The sequence below is a fragment of the Mirounga leonina genome, unplaced genomic scaffold, assembly GCF_011800145.1.
Source record: "Mirounga leonina isolate KUSES-001 unplaced genomic scaffold, KU_Mleo_1.0 Mir_180, whole genome shotgun sequence".
Lineage (NCBI taxonomy): Eukaryota > Metazoa > Chordata > Mammalia > Carnivora > Phocidae > Mirounga > Mirounga leonina.
The window spans coordinates 27,250,327-27,264,480 of NW_023270469.1; the positions used below are offsets into that span (position 1 = coordinate 27,250,327).

Consider the following 14,154-nt stretch of genomic DNA (forward strand, 5'->3'; position numbering starts at 1 on the left):
AGAAAGGGAAAGAAGAGAAGAAAACTGATGAACTTCCAAGTCAGGGCACTACCCGGGGAGCAATCACCATGGTCTTCCACTTTCTACCCCTTGGTGTCAGGGCCAGATATCTGATGGGTGGATGACAGTCTGACCCTCAACTGTCATGCCACCCGCATGGTGCAGTTAGCAAAGCTCGTCCACTGGGGCCCCAGTTCCAAAGCAAAGTTCCTTCTACTAAGCAAAAGACAGATGTGGTTTGCCAGGCAAGCTGCCTCGCCTGCCACATGCGACCAGCTTCAGATGCAGCCCCATGCTTCAGATGCCCTGCTCTACTTCTCCACGTCTCTTGCTCTCTCCTGGCTGGTTTCTGCCGACCTGCCTGTGTGGGGATCTGAGGTTTTCAGGCCCCCACAAAAGTGTCCAGTCCCATTCCAGCTCTCTTCCTCTCCTGCTTCTTCCCTTTTCCTTCCTTTCACTTCTCCCATTTCTTCCCTCCTAAGTGCTGGGCCCTCTTTTCCTAGGCAATAATATTTATGAGATTCTTAGATTGTTCCAGGAGGGAACAAGATTTTTTTTTTTTTTTATATGACAGAGAGAGACACAGTGAGAGAGGGAACACAAGCAGGGGGAGTGGAGGAGGGAGAAGCAGGCTTCCTGCGGAGCAGGGAGCCCAATGCGGGGCTCGATCCCAGGACCCTGGGATCATGACCTAAGCCGAAGGCAGACGCTTAACCATCTGAGCCACCCAGGCGCCCCGGGAACAAGATTTTAATTCAGGCGATTCCAGTAACAGGAAAAAAAAAAAAAGGAACAACTTTCACTCCGATTTCCAGGTGATAAATTACTAAATCTGGAATAAAGAAACTTAGAAGAATAGCTTCAGGTTGCCTCGTGTTGAGACGTGCTGGGTGCTTATAGCAGCAAGAAAGGAAACTGTATCTGGAATAGAAAGGGAAAGTCTACAAACATCTTTTAGACCAGTAACAAGACTTTTAAGGAAAACCCAAGGGTCACTTACTAGGCTTCCTAAGGACCATTCAAGAAAACTGAAAGCCAAGGGATTTTTACCTGATATGTGAAATAAACTGGCAAGCATATGTCCTAATTAATGTCCAAACCAAAAGAAATGTTTACTTTATGAGAGCAGCCATTAGATTTTCTTTAAAAGTATATAAAAGTACATGGGCGGGTGGGAGGATGGGTTAGCCTGGTGGTGGGTATTGAGGAGGGCACATTCTGCATGGAGCACTGGGTGTTGTGCACAAACAATGAATCATGGAACACTTCATCTAGAACTAATGATGTAATGTATGGGGATTAACATAAGAATAAAAAAAATAAATATAAAAAAAAGAAAAAAAAGTACATGAGCTTTCATGCCTGATTTAAAGCTATTTACATACACTTTAGGGGTGTTCAGGCAAAGGGGCTCATCCCCTTAGTGGGCAGCACTGCACTTTAAACCATGAAGCCACTCCTTGGGCAGGCAGCTTTTACACAGAAGTCTCTCCTTGACCCTACGCATCCCTATTTTTCATAAAAAAAGGAGTAGTGGGTGAGAGGAAGACAGAATGGCTTTATTCGTGATATTTAAAAACTAAGTGCCTAAAAGAGAGCTTAAGACACACAGAATGTGAGTTCAGCTGGTCTTGCAACAGTTCCCTTCAAATGCGGGACAAGGGCCCGCCAGGCCACGGCTCCACTCTGCGGGAAAGCCCTCCTCTGGCCTGTGAGCAGCACATGGAGCACCAGAAACATCCACCACTTCACCACTTGCCTGCCAAGGCCAGACATGCTGAGCCCACCGCTGGCACATCTCCTGACATTTACTTTTTATGTGCTTCAGGCTCTTGCCTGTCCCAGGGTGGATGGGAGACCAGAGGCTGCCTCGGGGGCACACACGGATGGGCCTACCACCAGGGGACCAGTCCAAGCATCGCTCTCTACGCTGCTGCAGATGAGAAGTTCCACCATCATTCATTACACAGCAGTTCTGTCAGGAAGTGCCTGTGGGATCACAGCAGAGAGCCCAGACACCCTTGGAGGCAGAAGACTACATGGGGAAGTCAAGGGGAAGGTACTCTTAATTGGGTCAAACACCTTTGCCCTTTTGTTAAATCAACTGGACAATATATGCCCTGTGAGTCCCAGGCCTCTACCCAGACTTGGCTTGACCCACACAACGCTGGAGGGAGGCCCCACAAGCAGCGGAAAGGGACACTTTCAGACACGGCTCCTTCACCTCCCCCTGAGGGGCCCACAAAAACACACTGCTTCCTGACTCTGGGCCTCAGTTCCCTCAGCTGTAAAATGGGGATTAACAATGACTGCCATAGGGACCTCTCTGGGGTCACTGTGAGGCTCAGATGAGAATAGAAACAAGGGTTTGCATCGAATTCACGTGTTGACCAAAAGTACTTATGGTTCTGCTGAAAGTGCTCAGACTCATAAATAACCTTTTCATTTTAAAATGCGTAGGACAGGGGCGCCCGGGTGGCTCAGTCTTTGGGCGTACCGCATCAGGCTCCCTGCTTGGTGGGGGAGCCTGCTTCTCCCTCTCCCACTCTGCCTGTGTTCCCTCTCTAGCTGTCTCTCTGTCAAATAAATAAATACAATCTTTAAAAAAATAAATAAATAAAATGCATAGGACAGTCCTATGGAATCACTACAAATTGGTATTGTTTGATTCTTTTAAAAGGCGGTATTTGCATGGGGCGCTTGGGTGGCTCAGTTGGTTGATTTCGGCTCAGGTCAGGATCTCAGGGTCGTGAGCTTGAGCCCCACGTCGGGCTCCACGCTGAGCGTTTAGCCTGTTTAAGATTCTCTCTCTCCCTCTACCCCCTTCTCTCCTCCCCCAAGCCATGGTTTGAGTATGCTCTCTTAAAAAAAAAAAAAATTATATTGACAGACTTCACTTTTTTTTTTAAAGCCTGAGAAGAACGGCAATACCATTAATGTTCAATTCCTTCTGAGAGACTCCTGACACAGGGTTTACCCAGCTGCTAAGCGTAAGGAAAAAGAGCATTTGGGGTCAGGAGCAGGGGTCTCATGAGGTGGCACAGAAGGCAGACCAGAAAGGTGGTTCTCAGCGATGGTTCTGGCCAATGCTGGGATCTTACAGAGTCACGGTCCTCGATGACTCGCTGGGGCCTGGATGCTGAGGATGGACTTGTCCCCTTAAGCCTCTTAAATTGTGTGAATAAGATGTTCATGGTGGCGAGAAGCACTTCTGAGAGGTTGTGCCTGATCTGCGCAGAGAAAAACACATGAAGTAAGGAAAAAGAACCAAGTCCTGGGGCTGACAACAAGCGTGTGTGTGTGTGTGTGTGTGCGTGTGTTGGGGGTGGGGTGGGGCACGCTCCAGGCAGGCCTGGGCACACCACTTCCCACAGCTGCCAGGTGGAGAACCACAGGGTCACCAAAAAGTAGCCAATGGCACCAAAATGTCAAGCGTGAGAGCAAAACCCAGGCAATGCTGCTCCGGCGAGGTGGGTCACTCTTCTGTTCCTTTCTTCATGCCACCCCTCCTAAGTGGGGGCAGTGAGCCAAACGCATGTTGACCATATCTGGCCACTATGTACGCTTGCACTGGCCAGCAGAGTGATGAGCAAAGGATGTGGATTTCAATGTCAGCAGGTAGGGAGGCACACACTAGTTCTCCAGTCCCCACCACTGCCCGCTTAGACCTGCCCGACTGTCTCCATTGTGCATGCACAGCCCTGGCAGAGTCCTCGGGAGTGCCTACAAGGGCAGGGCAGGTGCACCACTTCAGTCCCTAACGCAGTGAACAATCCATCCCGGAGAAGGCAAGAAACAACAAAAGGGCAAGGGGCTGGGATGGAACGGATACCAGGTATGAAGGGCAGGTGGGCAAGGGGTAAGACCCTCTAAACTGGGAGTACCACAGCAGGCAACGTGTACAGAAGCTGGCCTCCCTTCTTCCTCTAAAACAGAAACATGTTTTCATAAAAGGTATTTGCTTAAGGAGTAACAGCTTTAAATGGAAACACTGTTCGTGACACCCCAGAGCCAGACAGCTGGCCCTGGGGTGTCCGTGGTTCTAAAGAAGAGTTTTACCCGAACTGCATGTAGAGGCCAGTCTAGATCAGAGAAACCACAATTTCTGGGGGTAGGACCTGGGTATGAAGATTTTTTAAAGCTCTCCTGGTAATCCAGTGTACAGCCCAACTGAGTACCCTTGGGCTAGATGGTGGCAACATGCTAGAAACCCTTCAGAGAGACAGTGGCTCGGAGGGTCATGGGCTCATGATAACTGAGTCCATGGTCACTGCTCTCCTTCTCAAGACAAAACAGTTCAGAGAAGGGAAGGAAGGAAGTACATCATGGTACATGTTTCAGACACTCAAGGGAACTACTTAAAGAAGATCAGAATTAAGTACTAAGACACCCTCTAGAACAAGTAGATAACACAGAATTAAATCAGACCTCACAGATCAACCAGAAATCTGTTCCCCCAAGAAAATGTAATCGCTAAAGCGACTGTTTTTTGAGTCAGGAATTTGGACAATAATCTGATGGGGATAGGTGTACTCACAGAAAAACCAACCCAGATATCTGAAATTGGACTCACCTTAGAAAACTCAGTCTGGGTGGTTACTGTACAAGGACTCTTAACGTTATCAGCTACATTAAAACAAAAGCTTTCAGCAGAAGTGGGGAAAAAAAATTTCATAACGCAGAAAGAAAAGGACTCACTTCATCACTGAAATTTCTGAAGGCAGCCACTCTCTCTTCCACACTTTCCTGATTCAGGGGCACCAGCTTCAAACGATCAATTATCTGTTTAAAACAAAACCCCAACAGCCCTGTATGATACAACCATCATAGTCATTTCATCTCCTTAGACAGACAGCATCTAACATGTTATAAAGGGCTTCTTAATAGAAAATGCTGCTCCCTCATATACACAGAGGCTTTGACTCTAATTTGCTAACTTAATTCCTAACCTCATTTTCTGAGGCAATTATAAAATTCCGAGATTTCAAGTTACTTTGAACAACCTCCAGTTTTCAGACTAATGGGGAAAGGAATAGGGGAGAAAAAGAAGAAAAAAGAGCAACACAGAAATCCCCTTTCAACTCCTAGGATCATGCTTGTCTTCTTTGCTTAACAGGCAAAGAATGTGGTAACATTTGCTTTGTTTTAAGTGTTTTGAATTTCCAAGGGCATACATTAACCCGCACTTCAAACACCCCTCTTGAAACTTACATCAAAGGCTCTGTCGATATGACCACTGTGATACTCATCAAAAAAGGTGATCAAGTCCAACAGAAGATAGAATGTGGAGTCCACAAATTTATTTGCACTGATTCCCTGAGCCCTATACCTGAAAGACAAAAAAGAGGGAAGGGGGGACGGGGTAATTATGGAATTTCTGTGCAACCTGTAACTTTAGAATAGCATTTGAAAAATGTCAGAATCTCTTGAAATCTCCAGGGGAGGTGACTTAAGGAGTGAAAAGTAGTGTTTCTTTTCAAATGGCCAAGAAGTTAATGGTGGATTTGCTATGAATCCATCTGTAAACATTTTGCATGAAGCAACGCTTCTCTAGCCTCAGCCACCATCTCAAGCATCCAAATCTCCAGGAAGGGTGAAAGGTTCTGATGGACCAAAAGCCCGGCAGCCACCACTGGGGACTGTCTGCTAAATGGACTGTCTGCTAAGGAGTGTTCTTCTGTGCTACCCCAGGAAAGCATCTCCAACCCAGTTTTCTCTGGGTCACTTGACTAGGAGTATCTGTAGAGGGCACAAAAAGTAATGACTGTTGCCTCAGCCTGGGAGTTCCATCAGTTAAAGTCTGATAACTCAGTTATCTCACCGAGGAAGGAAGGTAGATTCTTAAACACTGGCCACTACCCCTCTAAGAATTCCCCCATCTAGCCATCACTAGCTTTGTTCCAAAATGTCTTGGAGACGGCTGCTAACAGTATATAGAGGAATACAATGCCTAGAATTAAACAGTATATAGAGGAATACAATGCCTAGAATTAAACCCAACGTGCAGGATTAGAATGTTGAGATACAGTTTCATACCCTGCCTTCTAGCGCAACTCTGAAAGTCTGATAGTACCAAGTATTGGTACGTGGGGACACAGGAACTCTCAACAGTGCTGGAGGGATGGGGAGTCTCTGGGAGACTACTTGATGTGACTAGTGAAGCGGAAGGTGCACTTGGCGGGCACTGGCGGCCTGGTGCTGGCACTGGGCCCCCGCAGAGCCCCGGAGCCAGCTCTCAGCCTTACCGTTCCGCGACGGAGAGCGCCATGTTCTTCAGCCTCTCCTTGTTGGACTGTGGTGCGCTGATCTGGGGGACGACAGGGCTGAGTAGCTTGTTCATTAGCTCCAGCACCTTGTCAGCATTCTGTTCAATTGTTTTTAAAATTAAGGAAGGAATCAATGAAATAATCAGGAAAAGAGAAAAGGAAAAACAAAATAACCCAAAGAGGGAATTTTCTGAGATGACGGATAAAAATGGTTCTGTATCTTGATCTGGATGACGGTCACAGATATATACCCTCGGAAAATTTGCCAAGCTGTACACTTCATGTTTGTACATTTTTCTACATCTTAATTAGAAATAAGAAGCCAATCAAAACATCTTTAAATTTAAGAAAATGAATTATAAACCTCCTTTTGGCCTACTTTTCTCAGTTTATAAAAAAAAAAAGAACATATTCTTTTTTAGGCCACACAATGATCAGCAGTCACCATATGTTCTTATGTGGAAATACTTATTCTAGTTCTCTCAAAATGCCTCAGCTGTCATTCCCTTCCCTAACATACAGGGCTCACCAGCATGTCTGTGGCTACCAGAAGGGTAAGCAGGAAGGCATTTTCACCCAAAGTTTCACCATCGAAACGTGATGGACGTTTATTCTGCTGCCAAGTGAGACGAGAGCTCAATGCCTGCAGGATATCCTTGCAATATGTTACTCCTGTTTGGCCAGAAATACCTTATGGGCAGAAATAATTCTGTAAAATGGGAATTTCACCCTGACCGGATCATTAGCTGCCTAAGCACTAGGAGCCTTAGCAGGAGAGTGGTACAGCAGTGGCGTCATCAAAACGGTTGTGCATTTAATGCCAAAAGGCCGGCAGATCTGTTAAGTAAGGAGAAGGAAAAGGGCACATTTTACCTTGGCAAGGTCATAGAGCTTTGCTGCTTCTTCAAACAGGCCTTTATTTTCTGCCACGGAAGCAACTTTGTTGATAATAGGCTTTGTGTCACTAGTAAACTTATCTATGACTCCAGGCTGACAAGACAAATTACGGAAGGGGAGGAGGAGAGAGACGGGTGCACAGAGCTGTTATTTTAAACACAGAGAAGCAGTTGGAATCTGAAAACTACTTTCACTGAAAATGTTCGCCCTGGGCAATGCATATATGTCATCAGCTATACTCTGGCTTTCTTGAAGATGTAAGGTCCTATTAAACATATGAAAGGGGCCAAGGAAACGACACATGAGGAAGGAGACTCACGGGCGGCACAATGGAGCCAGCAATAAGACATCTGTGCTTGCTAATTGTCCAAAATGATCCAGAGGGTAGGTGAAATAGCCAATGATCTTACATTTGCTGATGAATAGGCACTAGGTGGAAAACTCAGGAGGCTCAGAGAAAATATCGGAAAGATTTTGGATTTGCTTTCTAAGACAGATGGCAAAAGAAACTCAGTGCTGAAAAAATATACGGCAAGGGGTGTAGGATATATTTTTTTTTTAAATCACCATCCACAATCACCAGCAACCAATGGTCAAGAGCGTGTAAGAGGCCTTAGGAAGCACAGAAGAGCTAGGGCAGCCTGCTCCTGCCACCCCAGAGGCAGCAAAGGACAAGAGTGAAGACCATGGGCTCCAGGGTCAAATTCCAGTTCCCCCTCCTACCAGCTGTGTGATCCTAAGGAAAAGAACCTCTCTTGCCTCCATTTCCTCACTTGAAAAGCACCTTGTTGGATTATTGTGGTGGTTAAATTAGAAAATACCTGTACAGCATTCAGCCCAGTGCCTGGCAAATGTCACTGCTCAAGAAGCACGGCCATCATCACTAGCACGGTCACTGGCCTTTCTTCTGAGCCGGAGAGTGTGAGCCCTGTGAGCTCATCTTGAGATTGCTGGGTCCAAGCCACCCGTTTATACCAGTGAGGAAAGTGAGTCCTTGAGAGAGGCAGGGGACCCCCAAGGCCACAGGGAGAGTGCCCGAGGGGGGTCAGGACTGGTTTCAGACACCCAGGCCTCTACCCCTCTGCTAGGCCTCCCCATGCGGTGTCGGGGCTCGGGGAATCACTAAGGCTCACGGCACAGCTGCATCTCTGGGGGCAGTGCGAAGTTCTGAGCCCTCACAAACTACCTGCTGAGAGAGGTCAAGCATATTGCTAACTTTTCTATCTGGGGAGAGTAGGTGCACTAAACAGTTTCTTTCCTTGCCTATTTTCTGAGCCAAGAATAGCAGAAATGTGGCCTTCTCAGCTCAAAAAATGGCAGTCATGAAGAGTCCTCTGGACATAATAAAAAAGCTATCTAATCAGGGCACCTGGATGGCTCACTCAGAAGAGTGTGTGATTTTGATCTCGGGGTCATGAGTTCGAGCCTACATTGGGTGTAGAGATTACTAAAGATAAAAAAGCTATCTCATCATAGATTGACATATTTTAAAGAGAAATATAAATGTGTGCTGGGCGCCTGGGTGGCTCAGTTGGTTAAGCGACTGCCTTCGGCTCAGGTCATGATCCTGGAGTCCCGGGATCGAGTCCCACGTCAGGCTCCCCGCTCGGCGGGGAGTCCGCTTCTCCCTCTGACCCTCCCCCTTCTTGTGCTCTCTCTCTCGCTCTCATTCTCTCTCTCAAATAAATAAATAAAATCTTAAAAAAAAAAAAAAGAGAAATATAAATGTGTGTTAAAATCAAGGGCATTATTTGTGGCCTGGGATTTTCATTCTTTGTTTTTTAAACTATGTAATTTCATTCAGATCTGCATCTTTGTCACCTTGAATCCTGAAGTCTAACTACATTCTTTTGACAATTATACAACCCCAACTGCAAACTAACACATCACGAGAGGTGCATTTAACCCACCTTTCTACTTCCATCATTCTCTAGTTTCCCAAGAATCATATCGAACTGTGGAGACAAAAAAAGTTTACTCAATTTACTGGACATAAGCCACAATTCTGCGGAGATGAAAGAGGGGAAGAAAATAGGGGAGGCAGGAAAGAGTATTACATAAACCAGGACACAGTGAGACTGAATCAGTATTTTCACTCTCAGAAACAAAAAAAACTCAAGAGAACGGAAACCCCCCGGGGCCATATCCACCACAGCAATGTTGGGGTACCACGCAGTATCATGTTAGCACGGGTGTGCACAGTGCAAATCAAGGGTGGGGGAGGAGAGAAGAGGGACCGACTCACCTCTCGACTTTCTATCACAAGCTCACTCACGCAGCGCAAAAACATGTTTTCTCCTTGACTATCTTTCTCGTCCCTGGAAGGGGACAAGAGCAATATGATTTCTGGCATGGCCTTGAGGCCCCTAATGGTCCTCAGGATGGCAGAAACCAAAACCAGCTCAAGTAAATGGTCAAAAGAGAGTTTTACCTGAGGAAGTAAAAGTACTGGAGCGCCTCCCTCGGGTCTGTAGACTCAAACTTGCGGGTGTAGAGCATGAGTAGTCGCACAAAGTTCAGCCGCCGTATGCAGGGAGGGTCGCCGGGCTCGTGGCTGACTGCACCGTGGGGGAAAGAAATGGTCACACTCACACTGCCCCTCTGACCCAGGCAACCAGGGTCTACAGGAGCTGAATCCAAAGACTCAGCAGCATCTACTCTTGCCGCCTGGCCAACATTTGCATTAAGCTTCAGTACCCTGTCCTCCATTTCTTTCCACATAGAGTGGAGGAAACGGCGTTTTGTAGTAAATTACTAGGACGCCGGTCTCTGGTTATGGCATGTGCACGGGGGCGGTTCTGCTGCACTGCTAAGGAATCTGCAGACATTCGTCCACATTTATCTCCTGCCTCTTTTCTGATTCTCCCACCTCAGGTGGGCATGCACAGAAAGTGGCTGCTGGGGTTTCCAGTTAGGGCCGTAATGGGAACAGGACTCCCGGCTCTAGGGACTGCCTCTTCCGCTCCATTCTCCAGGCAGTCTGACTGGCCACGGGGCTGGGCCTCTGTACAGTGCTGTCTACAACGCTTTAACTTTTTTTTTTTTTTTTTTAAGATTTATTTATTTATTTGAGAGAGCGAGAATGAGAGAGAGTACATGAGAGGGGGGAGGGTCAGAGGGAGAAGCAGGCTCCTGCCAAGCAGGGAGCCCGATGCGGGACTCGATCCCGGGACTCCAGGATCATGACCTGAGCCGAAGGCAGTTGCTTAACCAACTGAGCCACCCAGGCGCCCTGTCTACAACGCTTTAGAAGGACTCGGACCGTTGGCTCAAATCCCTGCCGGCTGCAGCTATGTGTTCGCCGCTGCCCGCTGCGGGGGGTGTTATGGTGACACCATGCCGACAAATACTCACGGAGCTGAGCACTCTGTCCTGAGGATTTTAAAAGCAGCTTCAGCTCAAAGAGCACCAGCGCCACGTGGACAGCGTGGCAGCGCAGCCGCTCCATGCGGAAGAGGAAAGCAATGGCGGCTTCGAACTGCGCCGTCAGGAAGAGGACTTGGAAGTAGAGGAAGGGCTGCTGGTTCACCGTGAAGTGGGACTCGCCTGGGGGACAGGAGGCAAAGCTGACTCAGGAGTCGGATGATCAGCAGCCCTGGCCCCAGGCCGAAGCCCTTGCTGACGGGACGAAGGGGCCCTGGCAGACACAGTGGACGGCCGTGGGAACCACGACCTGGCTCTACAACCTTCTCCAGCCCTCACAACACCACTGGCAAGTAGGGTCGTGCTGTAAACCCAGACCGCCTGCACTAGGGGGGAGAGGAACAGAGTTCAGGACCTTAAAATGCTACGTAAGAGAGGCTGTTTATCTCCTTCACCCTGGTAACACTCAACAAGGAGAGGAAGGAAGATTTCAAAGAGGCTTCAGTTCACTCAGATTCCCAGGTGTGTGAATTCAACAGATGCTGACCACTCGTTGGGATCTCTTCTTCCCAGAATTCTTACACACCCCCATCTGTGCTCAGGTACAGTCCTTATGAGACCCACAAGGAGGTAATAGCCAAGTCCTCGCTGTGTCTCTCCCTGAGCAAACGTCTACCAGAGCAGTTCAAAGAACTAGGGAGAAGAGCTTACTGTAAAGAGGACCACATTAATCACGTACGCTGCTGAAGCTCACATGGCCTCTACTTGAATTTAAAATCACTGTTTTGTTGAGTTAGGCTTCGAAGACCCAGAGTTCAGAGATGAAGGATTCTCCCACAGGAAAGCTAAGCTGTGACCTTAGGGGGACAAGACAGAGAAGGTGGCTCTGTTTAGGATATCTTACCATAGTCTTCCAACAACTGCTTCTGGAACTGTGAAAGAGTGAGCCTGTCTTGTGGGGAGCTGGTGCCGTCGTCGTCGAAACACACTTGGTTCAACTAAACCCCCAAGAGAAACACACGCATTGGTACGAACTACTTCACGAGCCAGGCACGCAGAGCCGTGGCTGCTCGGCAGCTCGAGCCGTGCTCACGGCTGTGGGGACTGCTAGGGAATCACACGACAGAAAACGGGCTCAGGAGACAGGAAATGTACCAGTCCTAGCCGCCTACTGGCATCACACGTTAAGCAGGTACAAGCTGCATGCAGCACACGAGCAGAGGGAAGGGGTGAATGCCCTGTTCGGGCACAGGAAGCAGCGCCTGCCTTAAGCCACAGGTAGTCCTCGGTCTTGTCAGCTACTTCGCTCTGGTTGTCGGTGATGTCACATCTGCCAATGATGCAGTACACGGCCCGCTTGTAGGGGTCCGTGTTGTTTCTGAGGGCCCTGCGGTAATGCAGTCGGAGCTTGTTTTCCGTGGCTGGAGACAACCTAAAGACACAAGGGAACACCCAGATACACACACACACACTGAAGACCCTCAAGGGCATTTGAAAGCACCCCAGGTCCCAACCACGTAACAGAGTTAGGAAGGCTTCCTTCACAGACACTGTCCCCAACCGTATCCCCTGGGTACCACCATTTTAACCTGACGTGCAGCTACCAGCCACCTGCATCTCTGTGCCTGCCGGCTTCCTCCAGTCAAGACCTTCAGGGGCAGGTCAGAAATGCTGGGGAATTAACGCTCCAGCCCACTCCCCAGCAGTCCTCAAGCCGTGACGGACCAGAGTGAGCCTTCCCTTACCTGTCTTAGCTCCCCTCTGGCCCCCTCACTGCCTTGTACACGTAAGCTACTTGCACTCCAATCCTTGCCTCGGGGTCTCCTAGGGGAACCCTAAGCCATGAACCCTACTCTACTATGAGCAAGACAGGGGCTTATGGTTTAAGATGATCTCTGGACATGACATTATTCACACTACCTAAAAAACTGCCTTGAAAAGTATCTCTAGCACTCCATAGGAGAAAATGGAGTGACCATCTTTTCTTTCAGATACATGTACGTATATTTAAACTGGGTTTCAGTGAATAAGAACTTAAGTCCAATTGCATTAACAAAATACAGAGAAAAATTAATCCAAGCAATTCCTTAATGGAAGAGAACTAAAAGCAAACAAAAAAACCCCCTCACTTAGTTTCAATGATTACATTTCAAAATTACTAACTTTTCATTCTAGCCTTTGAGCTACAAAGTGTGTGACAACATTTTCATAGTGGGCCAAATGGAAAAGCACCAAATGTTAAATGAAGTGGAATACAACAGAGTTTCATTTTATAAAGCATCCTTGATACGCCTGGGGTTTACAGAGTAAGTCAAAACATGCTCCCAACCACAGTCCCTCCCACCAGTACAGAAAAATCCCCAAACACAAACACATCTAAGTCTAGACAGCAGTATCAGAGCGGGGCTCTTTTAACGTTCCCAACTGCTCTTCCCAAGACAGTTCTACTTGCTTTCTAAACTTCATTTTTTTTTCCAAGCAGGAACGTATTTTGAGCCATGCACAGGGTAAAAGGGCAAGCCAGTGGAGGCCACCCTGCTCATTCCAAGGGGCTTCTTCTGGATGTACCATCTAATTCACCATACCTTCTGTCCTTGCTGTTCATGTACTCCTGGAACCAGGTTTTAAACTCTCCCAGCTGGTGCTGGGCTCGGTTAACCACCTGTGAAGCGGCAAACAGGTCCCCACAGCGCATGCAGTAATAAATTAATGCCCACACAGGATGGCCTTCCACCTCTCCATCCTAGAAGAGGAAAGATGCTCAAATAAACAGGCAAACAAAGCTAACTGGTGGCTTTCTGATGCACTCACCTCTCCTCACATTAAAGTCACTTCAGTTTCACAACAACCCTGTTAGGCGGGGACCATTAATAGCCTCCTCCTCCCTGTGTTACAAACAAGGAAACTGAGGGAAAGGGATGTGAAGTAACTTGTCCAAAAGCTGGTAAATGCAGTCTGGCTCTAGAGCTTTTCCTCGAGAGCACTACGTGCCCCAGGTGACTGATGGCCAGCATGTGGGTTCACTGTAGAATCCCAGTAGCCAGTATCTGGGTGACATGTTCTGGGACAACTCACAGACACTCATTCTTGCAACCCTCGCAAAGCAAGGGCTGAAGACGTTTACTGAGCAGTAAGAGACCATCATTATTGCACTTGAGTTTATAAAATGTTCACTATTAATGACCAGTCAAATGGATACTGGCACTCTCATTCATTCGTCAGTTGTCCATCCACTGACTATCTTGGTTTTGGACACAGTGCTAGGCACCGAGGAGCTGAGAAGGCAGCCCCATTCCCAGTCTCCCTGTACTCGAGCTTATCTATCCTCAAAATGGTTTTGTCATCGTCTGCACGGCAGCCTGTGATTACTTTTCTCTCCACTTCTCCCCAACTCCTCCAAGGAGGTGGGTCTCAGACTTCCTTTCTTGGTCCCTCAACCCTTCCCCCCACAGGACTTTTTCTAAAACCAGATCCGAGGGCACCTGGGTGGCTCAGTTGGTTAAGCAACTGCCTTCGGCTCAGGTCATGATTCTGGAGTCCCGGGATCGAGTCCCACATCGGGCTCCCTGCTCGGCGGGGGGTCTGCTTCCCCCTCTGACCCTTCCCCTCTCATGCTGTCTCCCATTCT

General features: G+C 48.0%; 1 protein-coding gene across 2 annotated transcripts in view; it reads right to left on the bottom strand.

Annotated features, from left to right (window-relative positions):
* The window catches only part of NUP93 (nucleoporin 93), a 112,842-nt gene that overhangs the window by 271 nt on the left and 98,417 nt on the right, over positions 1 to 14,154 (bottom strand). For both annotated transcript variants that reach the window (XM_035025165.1, XM_035025166.1), the window contains 12 exons: positions 13,112 to 13,269; positions 11,793 to 11,958; positions 11,431 to 11,524; positions 10,518 to 10,709; positions 9,595 to 9,721; positions 9,409 to 9,481; positions 9,074 to 9,118; positions 7,140 to 7,256; positions 6,246 to 6,364; positions 5,212 to 5,329; positions 4,699 to 4,782; positions 3,102 to 3,230 (listed from right to left, as the gene is read on the bottom strand). In XM_035025165.1, the coding sequence (XP_034881056.1) occupies positions 3,102 to 3,230; positions 4,699 to 4,782; positions 5,212 to 5,329; positions 6,246 to 6,364; positions 7,140 to 7,256; positions 9,074 to 9,118; positions 9,409 to 9,481; positions 9,595 to 9,721; positions 10,518 to 10,709; positions 11,431 to 11,524; positions 11,793 to 11,958; positions 13,112 to 13,269 (1,422 nt within the window). The remainder of the gene's footprint in view (positions 1 to 3,101; positions 3,231 to 4,698; positions 4,783 to 5,211; positions 5,330 to 6,245; positions 6,365 to 7,139; positions 7,257 to 9,073; positions 9,119 to 9,408; positions 9,482 to 9,594; positions 9,722 to 10,517; positions 10,710 to 11,430; positions 11,525 to 11,792; positions 11,959 to 13,111; positions 13,270 to 14,154) is intronic.